At 41.9% G+C, this 18,765-nt stretch overlaps 1 protein-coding gene across 1 annotated transcript in view; it reads left to right on the forward strand.

Annotated features, from left to right (window-relative positions):
• The window catches only part of DDX46 (DEAD-box helicase 46), a 380,459-nt gene that overhangs the window by 306,248 nt on the left and 55,446 nt on the right, over window positions 1-18,765 (forward strand). The window contains exon 18 of the mRNA XM_073620805.1: window positions 8,481-8,630. Coding sequence (XP_073476906.1) covers window positions 8,481-8,630 — 150 coding nt within the window. The remainder of the gene's footprint in view (window positions 1-8,480; window positions 8,631-18,765) is intronic.

An 18,765-nucleotide genomic window follows, 5' to 3' on the forward strand; every position in this document is an offset into this window, starting at 1 on the left:
AGGCGGACTATTTGAGTCGCCAGCTGTTGTTCCCGGGGGAGTGGTCCCTTCACCCCGACATCTTTCTGGCTAGATGCCAAAGATGGGGGATCCCGGACATAGATCTTTTGGCGTCCAGGTTCAACATGAAGTTAGTCAACTTTGTGTCAAAGACAAGGGATCCACTCGCATGCGGGACAGATGCGTTAGTGACCCTATGGGATCAGTTCTCACTGATTTATGTTTTTCCCCATATTCAGTTGCTGCCACGGCTTCTTTGTAGGATCAGTCTGGAAAGAAATCTGGTAATTCTTGTAGCCCCAGCATGGCCCAGAAGGTCTTGGTATGCAGAAAACGTAAAGATGGCGGTAGGAGACCCATGGGCCCTTCCACTGCGTCCAGACCTACTCTCGCAGAGGTCGATTTGGCTTGGCTATTGAAGCCCACATTGTGAAGAAACTTGGGCTCTCTGGGTCAGTGGTTTCTACCTTGATTAATGCAAGGAAGCCAGCTTCCAGAATCCTGTATTATAGAGCCTGGAAGGCTTAGGTTTCCTGGTGTTAATCCAAGGGGTTGGCACCCTCGGAAATATAGCATAGGCAGAATTCTTGCCTTTCTACAATTAGGGGTAGAGATGAAGCTGGCCTTGAGTACTATTAAGGGCCAAGTCTCTGATTTATCAGTCTTATTTCAGAGACCGCTTGCTTCACATTCATTGGTCAGGGGTTTTATACAAGGGGTAATGGGGCTTAATCCGCCAGTTAGATCACCTTTGAACCCTTGGGACTTGAACTTAGTTTTGTCGGTATTGCAAAAACAGCCCTTTGAACGGATACAGCAGACTCCCTTGATCCTTCTGACAAGAAAATTGGTGTTTCTGGTTGCTATATCCTATGCAAGAAGGGTATTAGAGTTGGCTGCTCTTTCCTGTGAAGAGCCATATTTAATTATTTACTAGGACAGAGTCGTGTTGCGTCCTCATCCAAGTTTTCTGCCTAAAGTGGTCTCAGGTTTTCACCTGAACCAAGATATTGTTCTACCGTTATTTTTTCTAAAACCATGTTCTAGGGAGGAAAATTCCCTACATTGTCTTGATTGAGTGAGTGCGGTCAGGGTCTATTTAAAGACAACTGCTCAGATCCGAAAAGACTGATGTCTTATTTGTGCTGCCGCAGGGTCCTAGGAAAAGGACAGGCAGCGTTGAAATCCACCATTTCTAAGTGGATTCGGAAAGTTATAATTCAGGCCTATGGTTTAAAAGATAAGATTCCACCTTTTCAAATCAAGGCGCACTCTACCAGGGCTGTTAGTGCTTCTTGGGCAGTGCATCACCAAGCCTCCATGGCTTAGATCTGCAAGGCCGCAACTTGGTCTTCAGTCCATACATAAACCAGATTTTATCAGGTGGATGTAAAAAGGCATGAGGATATTGCCTTTGGGCGTAGTGTGCTGCAGGCTGCAGTATAGGTCCTCAAGTCTGTTGGCGCCCTGCGTGTTGTCTCTGTCCCCTCAGATAGCATTGCTCTGGGACGCCCCACATAGTTATTACTATGCTGCTCCTTTTCTTGGCGTACATCACGGGACACAGAGGGGGTCCCTCTCCTCTTTCTGGGATTTATGTATATTGCTTTGCTACAAAAACTGAGGTACTCCCGATAATGGGAGGAGTTATATAGGGAGTGAACTATCTGTCTTGGGTGTGCCAGTGTCCATCACCTGTAGGTGGCCTATATACCCACATAGTTATTACTATGCTGCTCTGTGTCCCGTGATGTACTCCAAGAAAAGGATTTTACAGGTAAGCTGTTATAAAAATCCTATTTTTCGCTGAAGGGAGTTTAACAAGACATGTGGCCACTCATTAAGGTTAAGCCTCATTTCTTCTAATTTTAAACTACCTAGAGGGTTCTTTACTGTAAGAGCAGCAAAGATGTGGAATTCCCTTCCACAGGTGGTGTGGTCTCAGCGGGGAGCATTGATAGTTTAAAAAACTATTAGATAAGCACCTGAACGACTGCAACATACAGGGATATACAATGTAATATTGACATATAATCACACACATAGGTTGGACTTGATGGACTTGTGTCTTTCTTTTTTTTCAACCTCACCTACTATGTAACTAATGGGGGAAAGCAGTGATTGGCTCCCTGGACAACCTTATGTGCTGATGGACAACATGGGAATCATGATGTGCATTCTGCATTCTCAAAAGCGCCTTGAACCCTGACCAGATGGTTGGAGTATCTGGGTCTGATTTTCAGCTTGGCGCAGGCCAAAGTGTTCCTTCCAGTGGACAAATTCCAGAAACTTCGGACTGCGATTCAGCTGCTACTGTTCCACAGACAATCCTCCCTGCGTTTTTCCATGCAGGTCCTGGGTCTTATAGTACCCACCTTTTGAGGTGGCTCTGTATGCGCAATTCCATATGGGCGTTCTGCAGAGAGAAATCTTAGCTTAAATTTGGGACAAATCTCCCACTTCCTTGGACAGTTGAAATTGTCTGGGCCAGTCAGCCAGGGCCTCTCTTCTCTGGTGGCTTTGGTTTCCATCCAGGAAGTCCTTTTTCCCCCTCCAGTGGACGGTGGTTACGACTGACACCAACCTATCTGGCTGGGAAGGGATCCTGGGGTCAAGGTGGGCTCAGGGTCCTTCAACACCGGAGGAGACTGTGCTGCCCATCAATGTCCTGCAACTAAGAGTGATCTTGCTGTGTCTGGAGTGATGGACAGACCTTCTCTGTGGGTGCCCAGTGAGGATCCAATCGGACAAAGCCACCGCGGTGATCTACATCGGCTACCAGGGCAGCATGAAGAGTGTGGCACCGGTGTTTCGTATTGTTTCATATGTCTTCCCCTAATGCCCCTTCATCTGCTGCACATGAAAGAGGCTGAAGGCATTCCGGTGGCTCCAGATTGGCTTGTCAACCCTGGTACGCTTATTTAGTGCAGCTGGTCGCAGACACTTCCTGATGGCTGCCACTTCGGGAAGATCTTCTGTCCCAATGACTGATTTTTACTGTCTCTGACTAACGGCATGACTATTTAAAGCCAGGTTCTTAGAGACCGGGGTTGTCGGGTTCAGTGATCCCTACAATGTTGAAGGTGCACAAGTCTACATCTTGGAAGATTTGGAAGGCTTTTATCACCTGGTGCGAGGCTCTGGATTTCCATCTACGCTCTTTCTCGGTTGCTGAGGTTTTGGCCCTTCTCCTTAAGTGGAGTTCAACCAAAGCTTGCTTTGAGTACCATTAAGTGGCAAGTTTCTGTCCTGGCAATATTCTTTCAAAGATCTTTTTCCACTCCTTGATTCGTACCTTCATCCAGGGGGTTCTTCATGTGGCACCTCCTATGCGTTCCCCATTGACGCCATGGCACCTGGACTTGGTTTTTTGACTTCTTGAAACCTCCCTTTAAGAATTTTAGGGATATTTCCCTACTTATGCTATCCCAGAAAGTCAGTTGGTCACCATCACTTCTGCTCTGCGGTTGTCGGAGCTGGCAACCCTATCCTGCAAGTCTCCTTTTTAAACTTGCACAGGAATAAGCTGGTTCTCTGTCCATGTCCCTCCTTCGTTCTAAAAGTGGTGTCGGACTTCCTCCTGAATGAGGATGTTGTCCTGCCTTACCTTGGTCCACGTCCTTCAAACCCTAAGAAGGTTACGCTGCACTCCTTACATGTGGTCCAGGCAGTTCGTATATACCTGTCGAGTACAGCTTCCTTCCAGAAGTTGGTTTCTTTTTGTGGTCGCAGAAGGCCCACAGAAAAGCCTGGTGGTCTCCTCTGCCACTATTTCTTGTTGGGTTTGGCAGATGATTGTTCAGGCGAATGCCATTAGGGTAGGGCTCCTCCCTTTCCTGTTGTAGCAGACTTCCCCCGGGGGCGATTAGTGCCTCTTGAACCTCATGCATCTGTGTCTCAAGTTTGCAGTGTGTTTACCTGCTCATCTGTGCACAATTTCACCAAAATGTGCAAAGTTGATGTGGTCACATCTTTAGTTACTTTTCTTGGCCACAAGGATTTGCAGGCCACTGTCTGAGGTTCCATGTTTTTCCCTTGGGGGATTTGTTTCTGGTGTCCGACATGCTTGTCTGTTTGCTTCTGTTTTTTTGTTTTGTTTTTTTTTTGCCCACCCCTTGTTGAGGTACTGCTTTGGGACATCCCTATAGTTGAGAATCAGAAGAGCTCTGTCCACAGAGGAGTGCAAGAGAACTTTTTTGAGTCTTCTTTCTGGTACTATTATGTGACTAACTGGCTTGCCTATAGCAGAGAAGGGGAGTTATACCAGCTCAAACTGCCCATTGGTCAGCGGTGCTGTGTTCTTTTCTGCCCAGTGTCCTACTCCTGTAGGTGGTGCTTTAAAACCCTATGGTCGAGAATCCGAAGAGCTGTGTCAGTCAATGAACTCATAGAAGGATTTTACAGAGTAGCACAAAAAATGTGTTTTCTTGGAGTCCATTAAAGGACACTGATCCCACCCCTGTCTTTATGAGCATGCTCTTGTTATCACTTAGTACAAACTGAGGCATGTAGGTAGAGGATGTGTAATTCTAGGCTATCCTACAAATTTTTTTTTTGCCAGTGTCTTATACCCTTTTTAGATGGCAGTATAACCCAACAGTTAAAGAGCAATTCCAGGTATAGATATGTTATACATGGTTACATTGGTCCAGCTTGGACCAATGTAACTATGCATATACCATACCTGGTCAGTGCTCCTGGAAGCTGGAAATCACAAGTAGACACCGCTACTCCTGTGACCCTCACTTGTTTCCGTGTTCCTTGCCGAATGGTTGCCGTGCTGCATTCTAAGTACAGGAGACTGGACCAATATAACTATGTATAAAAATCCATAACTGGAATTATGTTTTTACAAGTTATTAACTTTACAGAGGGTTTGTGTTTTACATTTAGTAGAAGTGGTGTATATATTTCAGTTGAATGTGCCAATAATTTACAAAAAAAAATAGCCTGCAATTACATTGCAGGTGTATTGTAAAATGTACAAAAGTATATTGTAAGATATTTTTTATTTTTTTTTTAATCTGTATGAATTCTTTCAGAAAATATATGGTTTGATTTGTTTTTTTTTTTTTTTTTGTATTTTAAGGTTTTGTATTGGCTTTTTTTAGTTGATGTAAATATATGAGAACAGTTTGAACCACCAGGTTGCAGTAGAGCAGAAGCCACAGCAGAGAATATATTAGCACTCTCCTTCTCTGTTTCAAATGAATAAAATATTAACCAAAACCCTAACTGTCCAAGTGTTGAACAGGTGCCACATCCCAATGTATATTTAAAACAAGGTGCAGCACATAAATGATAAAATTCTAAAAAAGTCCAATAATAATCCAACAGAAAAGAGAAGAGGACTACAGGTCCCAGCAAACACCTAGAGGATTCCACCGGTTCACTATGGGGGAGTTGACTGGAGTTCCTGTCTCTGCCTGGATGTTCACCCTTTTGGGACCTGTGCATATGACCATCTTTTAGCTCAGTGGTCCAGTACTTGAGGTGAGCGTAGCAATTGCTCTGGAGGTGAAGGGTCTGTCACCATTGTATTCTTCTGAATTGTGCTTTGTCACGCAAAATCCTCTCTGTGTTTACTGGGACCTGTAGTCCTCTTCTCCTTTCTGTTGGATTATTAGCAGACTTTTTTAGAATTTTATCATTTATGCGCGCTGCACCTTGTTTTAAATATTTACCTGGATTATGTGATGATCCTTTGTGCAAGCTGCATTCGTTTTTAGAAATTAGATTTTTTACGCTGATTGGTTTACTTATATATCACATAACAATGTATATACAAAAATCAAAATGGATTGGAGAAGGGACTTTAGAGGCACCAGCAACACTTGTATTTATTATAAAAAGTTTTTATTGAATGCAAATATATTAAAATTCAGTTTAAAATGAAACATCATGGATACAGAAGTTCATGACTACAAAAACAATTTTTGACATGTCCTGTTCTGATTCAACATGGCATAGTTACATACATGGTTACATAGTAGATGAGGCTGAAAAAAGACACAAGTCCATCAATTCCAATCTACGTGTATGATTATGTCAGTATTACATTGTATATCCCTATATGTTGTGGTAGTTCAGGTGCTTATCTAATAGTTTTTTGAAGCTATCGATGCTCCCCGCTGAGACCACCGCCTGTGGAAGGGAATTCAACATCCTTGCCGCTCTTGCAGGCATCGCAACAATACCCCAACATTTCAACTACAGAAAGTCTTCTTCATGGGGTTCTTTGTGGAGAAATGCAATGAATGGACACTACAAGACAAAGGTCAGTTAATGACTCATTGTACAAAAAGTTATATATATTTTTTCACGCACATGGATACATCTTAAAATGTTTATGTAGAGAAATCAGATACGGATACCAGTAACCGCTCAACACACACCAAAGGATCAGGAGGCAATTCAAGGGAAGATTTTCCAAGTATTTGAAAGATTTTTTTTTTGGTAGATTCATTGACATACGTAGAATGGTACACACATGAAAAGAAACGTATGTAAATGTTATAGGTAAACGCACTTGTAGCTTCAATACAGAAACATCAACTATAACACCGAACTCTGTGAATATTGCATACAGTGTGGTAGACAAAACTTATGAGCTCAGAAGGGGACATCCCAGCGCTCCCATTTCCTGTCAAAGAGGTGAATAGTGTCATACAGGGTGTGGTGGATGCGTTCAGGGAGCCTGATTATTTCTATTCTGGCCAGGATACTGAGGGCCATCATCCAGTGGATGGCTACAAACATTGTGTGTATTAGTCTTTGACAAGGAACCGGAACATCTGGGATTTTAGTAAAGAAAATGCACATCTGTACTGTCAAAGTGAGCAGGTGACCCGCTATCTTGGAGGCTCTCGTGGCCGCCTGTTGCCAAAGTGGCTTGAGGTGTTTGCAACTCCAAAAGATGTGGAGGAAGGAACCGAGTTCAGGGCAGCCACGAAAGCACAGGGGAGATGCAGTCGGGTAGATGGTGTGAAGCTTAGTGGGCATCGTGTACCATCTGGTATGCAATTTAATAGCAGTTTCATGGGTAGACATACATATTGAGTTCTTAAACATATTTTCTAACATCTCCTCCCGCTGGGGGGGAGAACGTGAGATTAGTTTCTAATTCCCATCTAGTCATTGGGTTAGTCTTATGTACTAAGAATGCTTCATTAAGATACCTGTATATACGTGAGAACTCCCTTCTCTCTAGATGTGTGCTCACAGATAAGTTCAAACTGAGTGAGCACGGGATGATATCGAACCTCTACTAAGGTAGAAGTGTCGTATTTGAAGATAACGGTAGTGCTCAGATGGAGCTATATCATATTCAGTGTGGAGTTGGGCAAATGATTTAAAGTGTGTGCCATCTTTGAAGGCTGCAAAAAAGGTTAGGTCTTTGGAACTCCATGTGGCCACGCTGTCTCTGTCGGAAGGCTGGGGGAAAGTCGGGGTCTCTTATAAAGGAGTAAAGAGGTGCCAGAGGGGAGGCTAATTTGGGCAAAATCGCCATTTTAATGGCCGTGATTCTACCTAAAAATTAAAGTTTGTTTAAGGTAAATATTCATCCAACAGCTAATCAAAAAAAAACATCTCATGGGAAGAAAATACTACAAACCCAGGGCTGGCAAAAAATAGCATTGGAGTACATAAAGTTATGTTAATATTAATATCTTCAAAAATAGAGAGGCATAACTGGTAAGTATACCAAAAATACTCATGCCCCGTACACACGAGCGGAAATTCTGCCAGCAAAAGTCCGATGAGAGCTTTTGGTCCAAAAATCCGACCATGTCTATGCTCCATCTGACTTTTGCTGGCGGAATTCCAGCCAGCAAAAGATTGAGAGCATGTTCTCAATTTTTCAGTCGGAAAAAGTTCCGATCTGAAATTCCGATCGTCTGTACCAATTCCGACGTGCAAAATTCCTACGCATGCTCTGAAACAATTCGACGCATGCTCGTCGTCACCGTATTCTTAAATACGCATACGTCGTCACCGTATACAGTAAAGCTGTTACTGGCATCCCTATCTGATTTCTCTACATAAACATTGTAAGATATATCCATGTGTGTGAAAAAATATATATTACTTTTTGTATAATGAGTCATTAACTGGCCTATGTTTTGTAGTGTCCATTCATTGCATTCCTCCACAAAGAACCCCCTGAAGAAGACTTTCTGTAGTTGAAACGGGGTATTGTTGTGATGCTATGTTGAATCTAAACAGGGCATATCAAAAATTGTTTCTGTAGTCATGAACTTCTGTGTCCATGAGGTTTCATTTTAAACTGAATTTTAATATATTTGCATTCAATAAAAATGTTTTATAATACATGTATTGCTGGTGCCTCTAAATTCCCTTCTCTAATCCATTTTGTTTTTCAAATGAATATGCAATAAAAGTGAACTTTGCTGTAAAGAAACTGTTTTTGTAGATATGTATGTTTATATTCCTGTAAATGTCACTTTTTATCTTACTAGGAAGGTAAAGTTATCAAAAAGTCAAGTGGGTTCTCTGGTAAAGGTTTTAAATTTGATGAAACAGAGCATGCTTTGGCCAATGAGAGGAAAAAACTTCAAAAGGCTGCACTTGGTCTTCAGGATTCAGATGATGAAGACACAGCTCTTGATGTAAGTAAACTCCATTGACCTTCCAGGGTTTTCCTTAAATGATTTATACCATTAAAGTGGATGTAAACCCAAAATCTTTGTTGTTGTTGATATCATACTGTAGAGTATAAGATTTCTTTTCATTTGAGCCCAGTCTTGCCACACAGAGTTAATCCATCTCTGAGCAATCCTCTTTTATTGTTCAGTGAGAAAAATCTTGACAAACTAAGAAAAACTTTGTCAAATCCTCCCCCTTGCTGTGAGTGACAGGTGATTTACATCTCGTGCACTAGCCTAAGACACAGGCATTATTTTTTAATTCCCTCCCCCACTCCTTTCTTCAGCAGCTCTGCAAGGATTGGCTGTTCCACACCTCAGCATGATTTGGCATGCTGAAGTCATGTGGTTGCTTTCCTGTCTTTTCACTGGATGTTAGAGATCATAGCAGAAGTTCAGTGTTAGAAATACACAGGAGAAAATGTATATTGACAAGGGGAGTGTAGAGGTGGGTGGGGAGTCTACTGACATCACGACTCCACCCACCGAGCTCCAGACAACAGACCCACCCACAGAATATGCAGTTTTTCGGGTCTAATAACAGACAGAGGGGAGACATTTGACAGGTAAAGATACATGCAGGAGGCATGTATATCCTTATAGATAACCCCTATGGCAGTAGTTTAGAAAGGATGACATTGGGTTTACATCCACTTTAAGGTTCCTAAAAAAAAAAAATGCAAACACAAAAAGGAACACTACACGTGTAAACCCAAGTTGCGCTATATGCATACTGCTGGCCTCACCTGATTTCTCCCATTTTCTGGGCCCTTTGGTATTGGCAACTGGTGAATACCCACTATTTAAAGTTCACCTTTTGCAGTTATGCGCATTTATAATTATTTCTAAGGAGCCTGCACAGTAGCTCCAAAGGTGAACTTATCCTTTAATATTTCAGTAAACATGATGCAAAGTAAATTTCACTCACTAGAACTATAAGTTTGTCTGTAATAAAACCAGATATCTAAGGCTGTAGTTTGCTTGCAAGCACCATAAGCTGCCAAAGCATACCTATTTGTTCATATTCTGGCTCCCCAGTTTGCCGAAGTTCATATACAAGGGCTTTCTGAATAGGGAAAAGGCTCCAGTATGCAGTGCTTGGACCTAATGGTATGTTTCTTAGCCACCAAGATTGTGAAAGTCTTGGTCTTTTACAGAGATGAAATGTTATGCATGTACTGTGTCTTGAAATTTTCCACATTTTGTCATGTTACAACCAAAATCGTAAATGTATTTTATTGGGATTTTATGTGATAGACCAACACAAAGTGGCACATAATTGTGAAGTGGAAGGAAAATGATAAATGGTTTTTATTTTATTTTTTTTCAAATATCTGAAAAGTGTGGCTTGCATTTGTATTCAGACCCCGTTACTCTGATACCCCTAACTAAAATCTAGTGGAACCAATTGCCTTCAGAAGTCACCTAATTAGTAAATAGAGTTCACCCGTGTGTAATTTATTCTCAGTATAAATACAGCTGTTCTGTGAAGCCCTCAGAAGTTTGTTAGAGAACAAACAGCATCACAAATGCCAAGGAACACACCAAACAGGTCAGGGATAAAGTTGTGGAGAAGTTTAAAGCAGAGTTAGATTATAAAAAATATCCCAAGCTTTGAACATCTCATGGAGCACTGTTCGCCCCGATCATTCAAAAATGGAAAGAGTTTGGCACAACTGCAAACCTTCCAAGACATGGCCGTCCACCTAAACTGACAGGCCGGACAAGGAGAGCATTAAGCATGGTTGTAACATGACAAAATATGGAAAATTTCAAGAGGTATACATTTTCAAGGCACTATATGCTGTGGCAGGTCCTAGGTTAGTTACTCATCCTTAGCCTGCTAATTCCACTCTGCACTGCCCAGCCATTCTCAGCTTTGCAAATAAAGAAATAAATGGGTCATCTAAGGAGTCTGTATACAACGGAAGTGATGAATAACCCTGCACCCTTACGACTAAAGCACCAGGAACAACCAGGCACCCTTGAGCCTAGATATTCAGTAATTATTGAATTAGAGTACTTGGGGTAAAGTATTTGTAAACAGTACTTTGGGTAAAGCATTTGTGAACGCTTCTGAGTTTGCAGTGGTTACAGAGACTAAGAGCCTTTTCATACTTAAAAGTAAATGCGTGATTTGATCATGTTGGCCCAAATTGTGGTATAAGGGTTCTCAGCCCTTTTGAAAGCTGCATGCTATATTTTGTACTGACCTTAACCGCTTCAGCTCCGGAAGATTTTACCCCCTTCCTGACCAGAGCACTTTTTGCAATTCAGAACTCCGTCGCTTTAACTGACAATTGCGCGGTCGTGCGACATGGCTCTCAAACAAAATTGACATCCTTTTTTTTCCCACAACTAGAGCTTTCTTTTGGTGGTATTTGATCACCTCTGCGATTTTTATTTTTTGCGCTATAAACAAAATAAGAGCAACAATTTTGAAAAAAACACATTATTTTTTACATTTTGCTATAATAAATATCCCCCAAAAATATATAAAAAAAAAATTTTTTTCCTCAGTTTAGGCTGATCGTATTCTTCTACATATTTTTGGTAAAAAAAATCGCAATAAGCGTTTGATTGGTTTGCGCAAAAGTTATAGCGTTTACAAAATAGGGGATAGTTTTATGGCATTTTTATTAATTTTTTTTTTACTAGTAATGGCGGCGATCAGCGATTTTTATTGTGACTGAGACGTTATGGCGGACATGTCGGACATTTTTGGGACCATTGTCATTTATACAGCAATCAGTGCGATTAAAAATGCACTGATTACTGTGTAAATGACACTGGCAGTGAAGGGGTTAAGTACTAGGGGTGGGGAGGGGTTAAGTATGTCCTAGGGGAATGATTCTAACTGTAGGGGGGATGGGCTGTGTGTGTCACTACGCTGATCACAGCTCCCTATGACAGGGAGCTGTGATCACTGACACTTGTCACTAGGCAGAACGGGGATATGCTGTTTACATCAGCATCTCCCCGTTCGTCCTCTCCGTGAGGCATCCCCGCGGCCGACTCACGGAGCTGCCATCGCACGCAATGGCACGTCGGGGAATTCAAATGGACCTACCTGTAAGTGCATTTGCCCAGCCGTGCCATTCTGCCGACATACATCGGCGTGCGTTGGTCGGCAAGTGGTTAAAGTGACTCTGAAACAACCAATAGAGAGGGGGAACGAATCTAGCCCTCAAGGAAGAATGGGATTTTCACGGATGCAAATTTCTGTCATGAGGTAAGCACACCCACAAAGGGATACTCAAAAAATATAATTTATTACAAAATGTACATGATTAACCACATGACGACCGCCGCACGACGATGTACGTCGGCAGAGCGGCACGGGCAGGCAAAAGGACTTACAGGTACGTCCTTGCCTGCCCGCGGGTGGGGGGTCCGATCGGACCGGTGCCTGCGGCGTTCGGCAAATCCTCCCCGGCGATTGGTGGTGAGGGGGAGGCCATCCATTCATGGCCCCCCCTCGCGATCGCTCCCAGCCAATGGGATCATTTCCCTGCCTCTGTATTGTACACAGAGGCAGAGGAAATGATGTCATCTCTTCTCGGCTCGGCATTTTCCGTCCCGGCGCCGAGGAGAGAAGACTGTAATGTGAGTGCACAACACACACACATACAGTAGAACATGTCAGGCACACATTACACCCCCGATCCCCCCCCCCCCTCCCATCACACTGACACCAAGCAGTTTTTTTTTTCTGATTACTGCATGGTGTCAGTTTGTGACAGTGTGGTGGGACAGTTACTGCTAGCCCCCTTTAGGTCTAGGATACCCCCCTAACCCCCCCCAATAAAGTTTTAACCCCTTGATCACCCCCCGTCGCCAGTGTCGCTAAGCGATCATTTTTCTGATCGCTGTATTAGTGTCGCTGGTGATGCTAGTTAGGGAGGTAAATATTTAGGTTCGCCGTCAGCGTTTTATAGCGACAGGGACCCCCATATACTACCTAATAAATGTTTTAACCCCTTGATTGCCCCCTAGTTAACCCTTTCACCACTGATCACCGTATAACTGTTACGGGTGACGCTGGTTAGTTTGTTTATTTTTTATAGTGTCAGGGCACCCGCCATTTATTACCAAATAAAGGTTTAGCCCCCTGATCGCCCGGCGGTGATATGCGTCTCCCCAGGCAGCGTCAGATTAGCGCCAGTACCGTTAACACCCACGCATGCAGCATACGCCTCCCTTAGTGGTATAGTGTCTGAACGGATCAATATCTGATCCGATCAGATCTATACTAGCGTCCCCAGCAGTTTAGGGTTCCCAAAAACGCAGTGTTAGCGGGATCAGCCCAGATACCTGCTCGCACCTGCGTTTTGCCCCTCCGCCCGGCCCAGCCCACCCAAGTGCAGTATCGATCGATCACTGTCACTTCCAAAACACTAAACACATAACTGCAGCATTCGCAGAGTCAGGCCTGATCCCTGCGATCGCTAACAGTTTTTTTGGTAGCGTTTTGCTTAACTGGCAAGCACCAGCGGCCTAGTACACCCCGGTCATAGTCAAACCAGCACTGCAGTAACACTTGGTGACGTGGCGAGTCCCATAAGTGCAGTTCAAGCTGGTGAGGTGGCAAGCACAAGTAGTGTCCCGCTGCCACCAAGAAGAAGACAAATACAGGCCCGTCGTGCCCATAATGCCCTTCCTGCTGCATTCCAAATAATTGGGAACCCACCACTTCTGCAGCGCCCGTACTTCCCCCATTCACATCCCCAACCAAATGCAGTCGGCTGCATGAGAGGTATTTTCTTTTTGTCCTCCCGAGTACCCCTACCCAGCGAACCCCCCCAAAAAAGACGTTGTGTCTGCAGCAAGCGCGGATATAGGTGTGACACCCGCTATTATTGTCCCTCCTGTCCTGACAATCCTGGTCTTTGCATTGGTGAATGTTTTGAATGCTACCATTCACTAGTTGAGTATTAGCGTAGGGTACAGCATTGCACAGATTAGGCGCACTTTCACAGGGTCTCCCAAGATGCCATCGCATTTTGAGAGACCCGAACCTGGAACCGGTTACAGTTGTAAAAGTTAGTTACAAAAAAGTGTAAAAAATATATATATATATATATATATATATATATATATATATATATATATATATATATATATATATATATATATATATATATATATATATATATATAATTTGTTGTTTTATTGTTTTCTCTCTCTCTATTGTTCTGCTCCTTTTTACTGTACTCTATTCTGCTATGTTTTATCATGTTTGCTTTTCAGGTATGCAATTTTTTATACTTTACTGTTTACTGTGTTTTATTGTTAACCATTTTTTTGTCTTCAGGTACGCCATTCACGACTTTGAGTGGTTATACCAGAATGATGCCTGCAGGTTTAGGTATTATCTTGGTATCATTCTTTTCAGCCAGCGATCGGCTTTCATGTAAAAGCAATCCTAGCGGCTAATTAGCCTCTAGACTGCTTTTACAAGCAGTGGGAGGGAATGCCCCCCCACCGTCTTCCGTGTTTTTCTCTGGCTCTCCTGTCTCAACAGGGAACCTGAGAATGCAGCCGGCGATTCAGCCAGCTGACCATAGAGCTGATCAGAGACCAGAGTGGCTCCAAACATCTCTATGGCCTAAGAAACCGGAAGTTACGAGCATTTAATGACTTAGATTTCGCCGGATGTAAACAGCGCCATTGGGAAAGCATTTTATCACACCGATCTTGGTGTGGTCAGATTCTTTGAGGGCAGAGGAGAGATCTAGGGTCTAATAGACCCCAAGTTTTTCAAAAAAGAGTACCTGTCACTACCTATTGCTATCATAGGGGATATTTACATTCCCTGAGATAACAATAAAAATGATTAAAAAAAAGAAAGGAACAGTTTAAAAATAAGATGAAAAAGCAAAAAAAAATAAATAAAAAAAAGCACCCCTGTCCCCCCCTGCTCTCGCGCAAAGACGAACGCAAACGTCGGTCTGGCGTCAAATGTAAACAGCAATTGCACCATGCATGTGAGGTGTCACCGCGAACGTCAGATCGAGGGCAGTAATTTTAGCAGTAGACCTCCTCTGTAAATTTAAAGTGGTAACCTGTAAAGGCTTTTAAAGGCTTTTAAAAATGTATTTAGTTTGTCGCCACTGCACGTTTGTGCGCAATTTTAAAGCATGTCATGTTTGGTATCCATGTACTCGGCCTAAGATCATCTTTTTTATTTCATCAAACATTTGGGCAATATAGTGTGTTTTAGTGCATTAAAATTTAAAAAAGTGTGTTTTTTTCCCAAAAAATGCGTTTGAAAAATCGCTGCGCAAATACTGTGTGAAAAAAAAAAAATGAAACACCCACCATTTTAATCTGTAGGGCATTTGCTTTAAAAAAATATATAATGTTTGGGGGTTCAAAGTAATTTTCTTGCAAAAAAAAATAATTTTTTCATGTAAACAAAAAGTGTCAGAAAGGGCTTTGTCTTCAAGTGGTTAGAAGAGTGGGTGATGTGTGACATAAGCTTCTAAATGTTGTGCATAAAATGCCAGGACAGTTCAAAACCCCCCCCAAATGACCCCATTTTGAAAAGTAGACACCCCAAGCTATTTGCTGAGAGGTATAGTGAGTATTTTGCAGACCTCACTTTTTGTCACAAAGTATTGAAAAAAGAAAAAAAAATGTTTTTTCTTGTCTGTCTTCATTTTCAAAAACAAATGAGAGCTGCAAAATACTCACCATACCTCTCAGCAAATAGCTTGGGGTGTCTACTTTCAAAATGGGGTCATTTGGGGGGGGGGGGGTTTGTGCCACCTGGGCATTCCATGGCCTCCGAAACTGTGATAGGCAGTGAAGAGTGAAATCAAAAATTTACACCCTTAGAAATCCTGAAGGCGGTGATTGGTTTTCGGGGCCCCATACGCGGCTAGCTCCCAAAAAGTCCCACACATGTGGTATCCCCATACTCGGGAGAAGCAGCTAAATGTATTTTGGGTTGCAATTCCACATATGCCCATGGCCTGTGTGAGCAATATATCATTTAGTGACAACTTTTTGTAAATTTTTTTTTTTTTTTTGTCATTATTCAATCACTTGGGACAAAAAAAAATAAATATTCAATGGGTTCAACATGCCTCTCAGCAATTTCCTTGGGGTGTCTACTTTCCAAAATGGGGTCATTTGGGGGGGTTTGTACTGCCCTGCCATTTTAGCACCTCAAGAAATGACATAGGCAGTCATAAACTAAAATCTGTGTAAATTCCAGAAAATGTACCCTAGTTTGTAGACGCTATAACTTTTGCGCAAACCAATAAATATACGCTTATTGACTTTTTTTTTACCAAAGACATGTGGCCGAATACATTTTGGCCTAAATGTATGACTAAAATTGAGTTTATTGGATTTTTTTTAAAACAAACAGTAGAAAATATCATTTTTTTCAAAATTTTCGGTCTTTTTCTGTTTATAGCGCAAAAAATAAAAACGGCAGAGGTGATCAAATACCATCAAAAGAAATCTCTATTTGTGGGAAGAAAAGGACGCAAATTTCGTTTGGGTACAGCATTGCATGACCGCGCAATTAGCAGTTAAAGCGACGCAGTGCCAAATTGGAAAAAGTCCTCTGGTCCTTAGGCAGCATAATGGTCCGGGGCTGAAGTGGTTAAAATATTAACAGTAATTAGTCATATCAACAATGACAAAAATTGATACTTGTTACAAAAAGCTTGAGCAGATGCTTGTGTACATCGGATAGCCGACGTGTTTCGTAGACTAGATTGCTGTTTCTTCTGGGCTGTCTGCATTGTCCAAGTTATAGAAAGGTATATCATTAGTATCACAAATAGCAATTTTAACAATCATTTTAGCAAAATTCAACAACATTTTTATTCAAGTGCTCACCAAAATATCCTGACAATAATCAAAAAAGGAATTGCATCATCAAAGAGAGAGAGGATGAGTCAAATGCAGTGACAAACAGGTGATGTCAGAGTCACTAACATGATCTTGTGGACGTCGGACCATATATGTAGTTTAAGGAGTTTTACCACTGGTGATCTAAAAATCAGAGTATATATGTTAAGATGCATAAGCAAATCAAAAGGCGTCATATCTTGGTAAAGCTCCAGGTGAGGCAATATGCCCCATCAGATTAGCAATATACCCCACTAAATAGCATGCGCATAAGGGGGTCGTCAAACAGACAATCCACCCATAGCCCTATAAGGGTCACTAATAATATATGTAATCTAAAAACAAAACAAAAAAGTACATTTTTGTTACCGAGTGATATCAACAGAGCCGAATAACATTCTCATTGGGGTAATATAAGCGTAAAGTGATACAAAAAGAGTGTGATAGCCAAAAAGAGATCCCCGAGGCAACTCCCAAGACGACCACTGCCTTGCTAAAGAAGCTGAGGATAAAAGTGATGGACTGGCCAAGCATGTCTCCAGACCTAAACCCTATTGAGCATCTGTGGGACATCCTCAAATGGAAGGTGGATGAGCGCAAGGTCTCTAACTACCACTAGCTTTGTTATGTCATCATGGAGGCATGGAGGAGGAAGAGGACTCCAGTGGCAACCTGTGAAGCTCTGGTGAACTTCATGCCCAAGAGGGTTAAAGCAGTGCTGGAAAATAATGGTGGCCACACAAAATATTGACACTTTGGGCCCAAGGCGGACAATTTCACTTAGGGGTGTACTCGCCTTTGTTGCCAGCGGTTTCGACATTAATGGCTGTGTATTCAGATATTTTGAGGGGACAGCAAATTTACACTGTTATACAAGCTGTACACTCACTAATTTACATTGTAGAAGAGTGTAATTTCTTCAGTGTTGTCCCATGAAAAGATATAATAAAATATTTACAAAAATGTGAGGGATGTACTCACTTTTGTGAGATACTGTATATATGTTAATTTACGATGCTTATGCAGGTGCAGATGCCTAGTGAACAGCCCCAAAGAAGCAGCAATCTAGTCTGCGAAAAACGTCGGCTTTCCGATGTACACAAGCATCTGCTTAAGCTTTTTGTAACCAAGTATCAATTTTTGTCATTGATATGACTAAATACTGTTACTATTTTAAATTGTGTACATTTTGTAATAAATTATATTTTTTGACTATACCTTTGTGGGTGTGCTTAACTCATGACAGAAATTTGCATCCGTGAAAATCCCATTATTCCTTGAGGACTAGATTAGTTCCCCCTCTCTATTGTTTCTTTATACATCAGGGATGTGGATGCACTATTCTGTCTCTAGAACATGTCCAAAACTATTTACATATATTCTTAAAGTGACTCTGTTGCTTTGCCCTGCATAGGCAAAGCAAACGTTCACTATAAGAGTATGACTTTTGCTTTATTTTAGGCTTGATGGTTTAGTTAGGTCCAAGTTCTCAAAACCTTGTACCTGAAACTGTGTGTCCTGTTTGAGGCTTTCAAATACAGACACCTTTCAAGCAGTGCCTGCACAAACCATCAGAAGCTATCTGCAGTACCCTGACACTTTTTTTGGTATAGAGTAATGAAGCGGTTTGTTACATTTTTATTGCGATCTCTAGCTCTATTGCATGAGCTCCATTTTAAACTAAACCTGTTGTGAAAGAAATATGAAGGTCGACATTGCAGATAACCTTCTGAAAATGTTAATTGCATGGCTACTATGCTGATATATTGACTTCAGTACTTTTGACCTGCTGATCCAATAAAAATCTTGTTTAGTCTTGCTAGTTCATGCAAACCATTTATGCTGAGCTCTCACTATTGAATGGGATTTTTGTTATTGATTTATTCCTATGTCTTATTTCCTTTGTTCCTTAGCAATATATCTATGTACCCTTAGGCCAGCCATATGAGATTCAAACTATTATTCAGCAGGCTGAATGTACCACGTTGATCGATCAATTTGGGTACAGCCAGCCTGCTGGATTTGCCTGCGATTGTCCCTGGTAGTAATAATCACTGGGTTCCCTTGCCCGCTAAGCCACCCAACGGGAAAAGACGTGGCAGGAGGGATTTTCCTGTTAACACTATGTTGATGGGGAAATCATGCAAATTTGTGTTGCAGGAAAGAAATTCACACCTAGCCTGCCTTACTTTCTTTATGGACACACAAAAAATGTCATTAGTAAATTATT

This window comes from Aquarana catesbeiana, linkage group LG03 (assembly GCF_042186555.1).
Source record: "Aquarana catesbeiana isolate 2022-GZ linkage group LG03, ASM4218655v1, whole genome shotgun sequence".
NCBI lineage: Eukaryota > Metazoa > Chordata > Amphibia > Anura > Ranidae > Aquarana > Aquarana catesbeiana.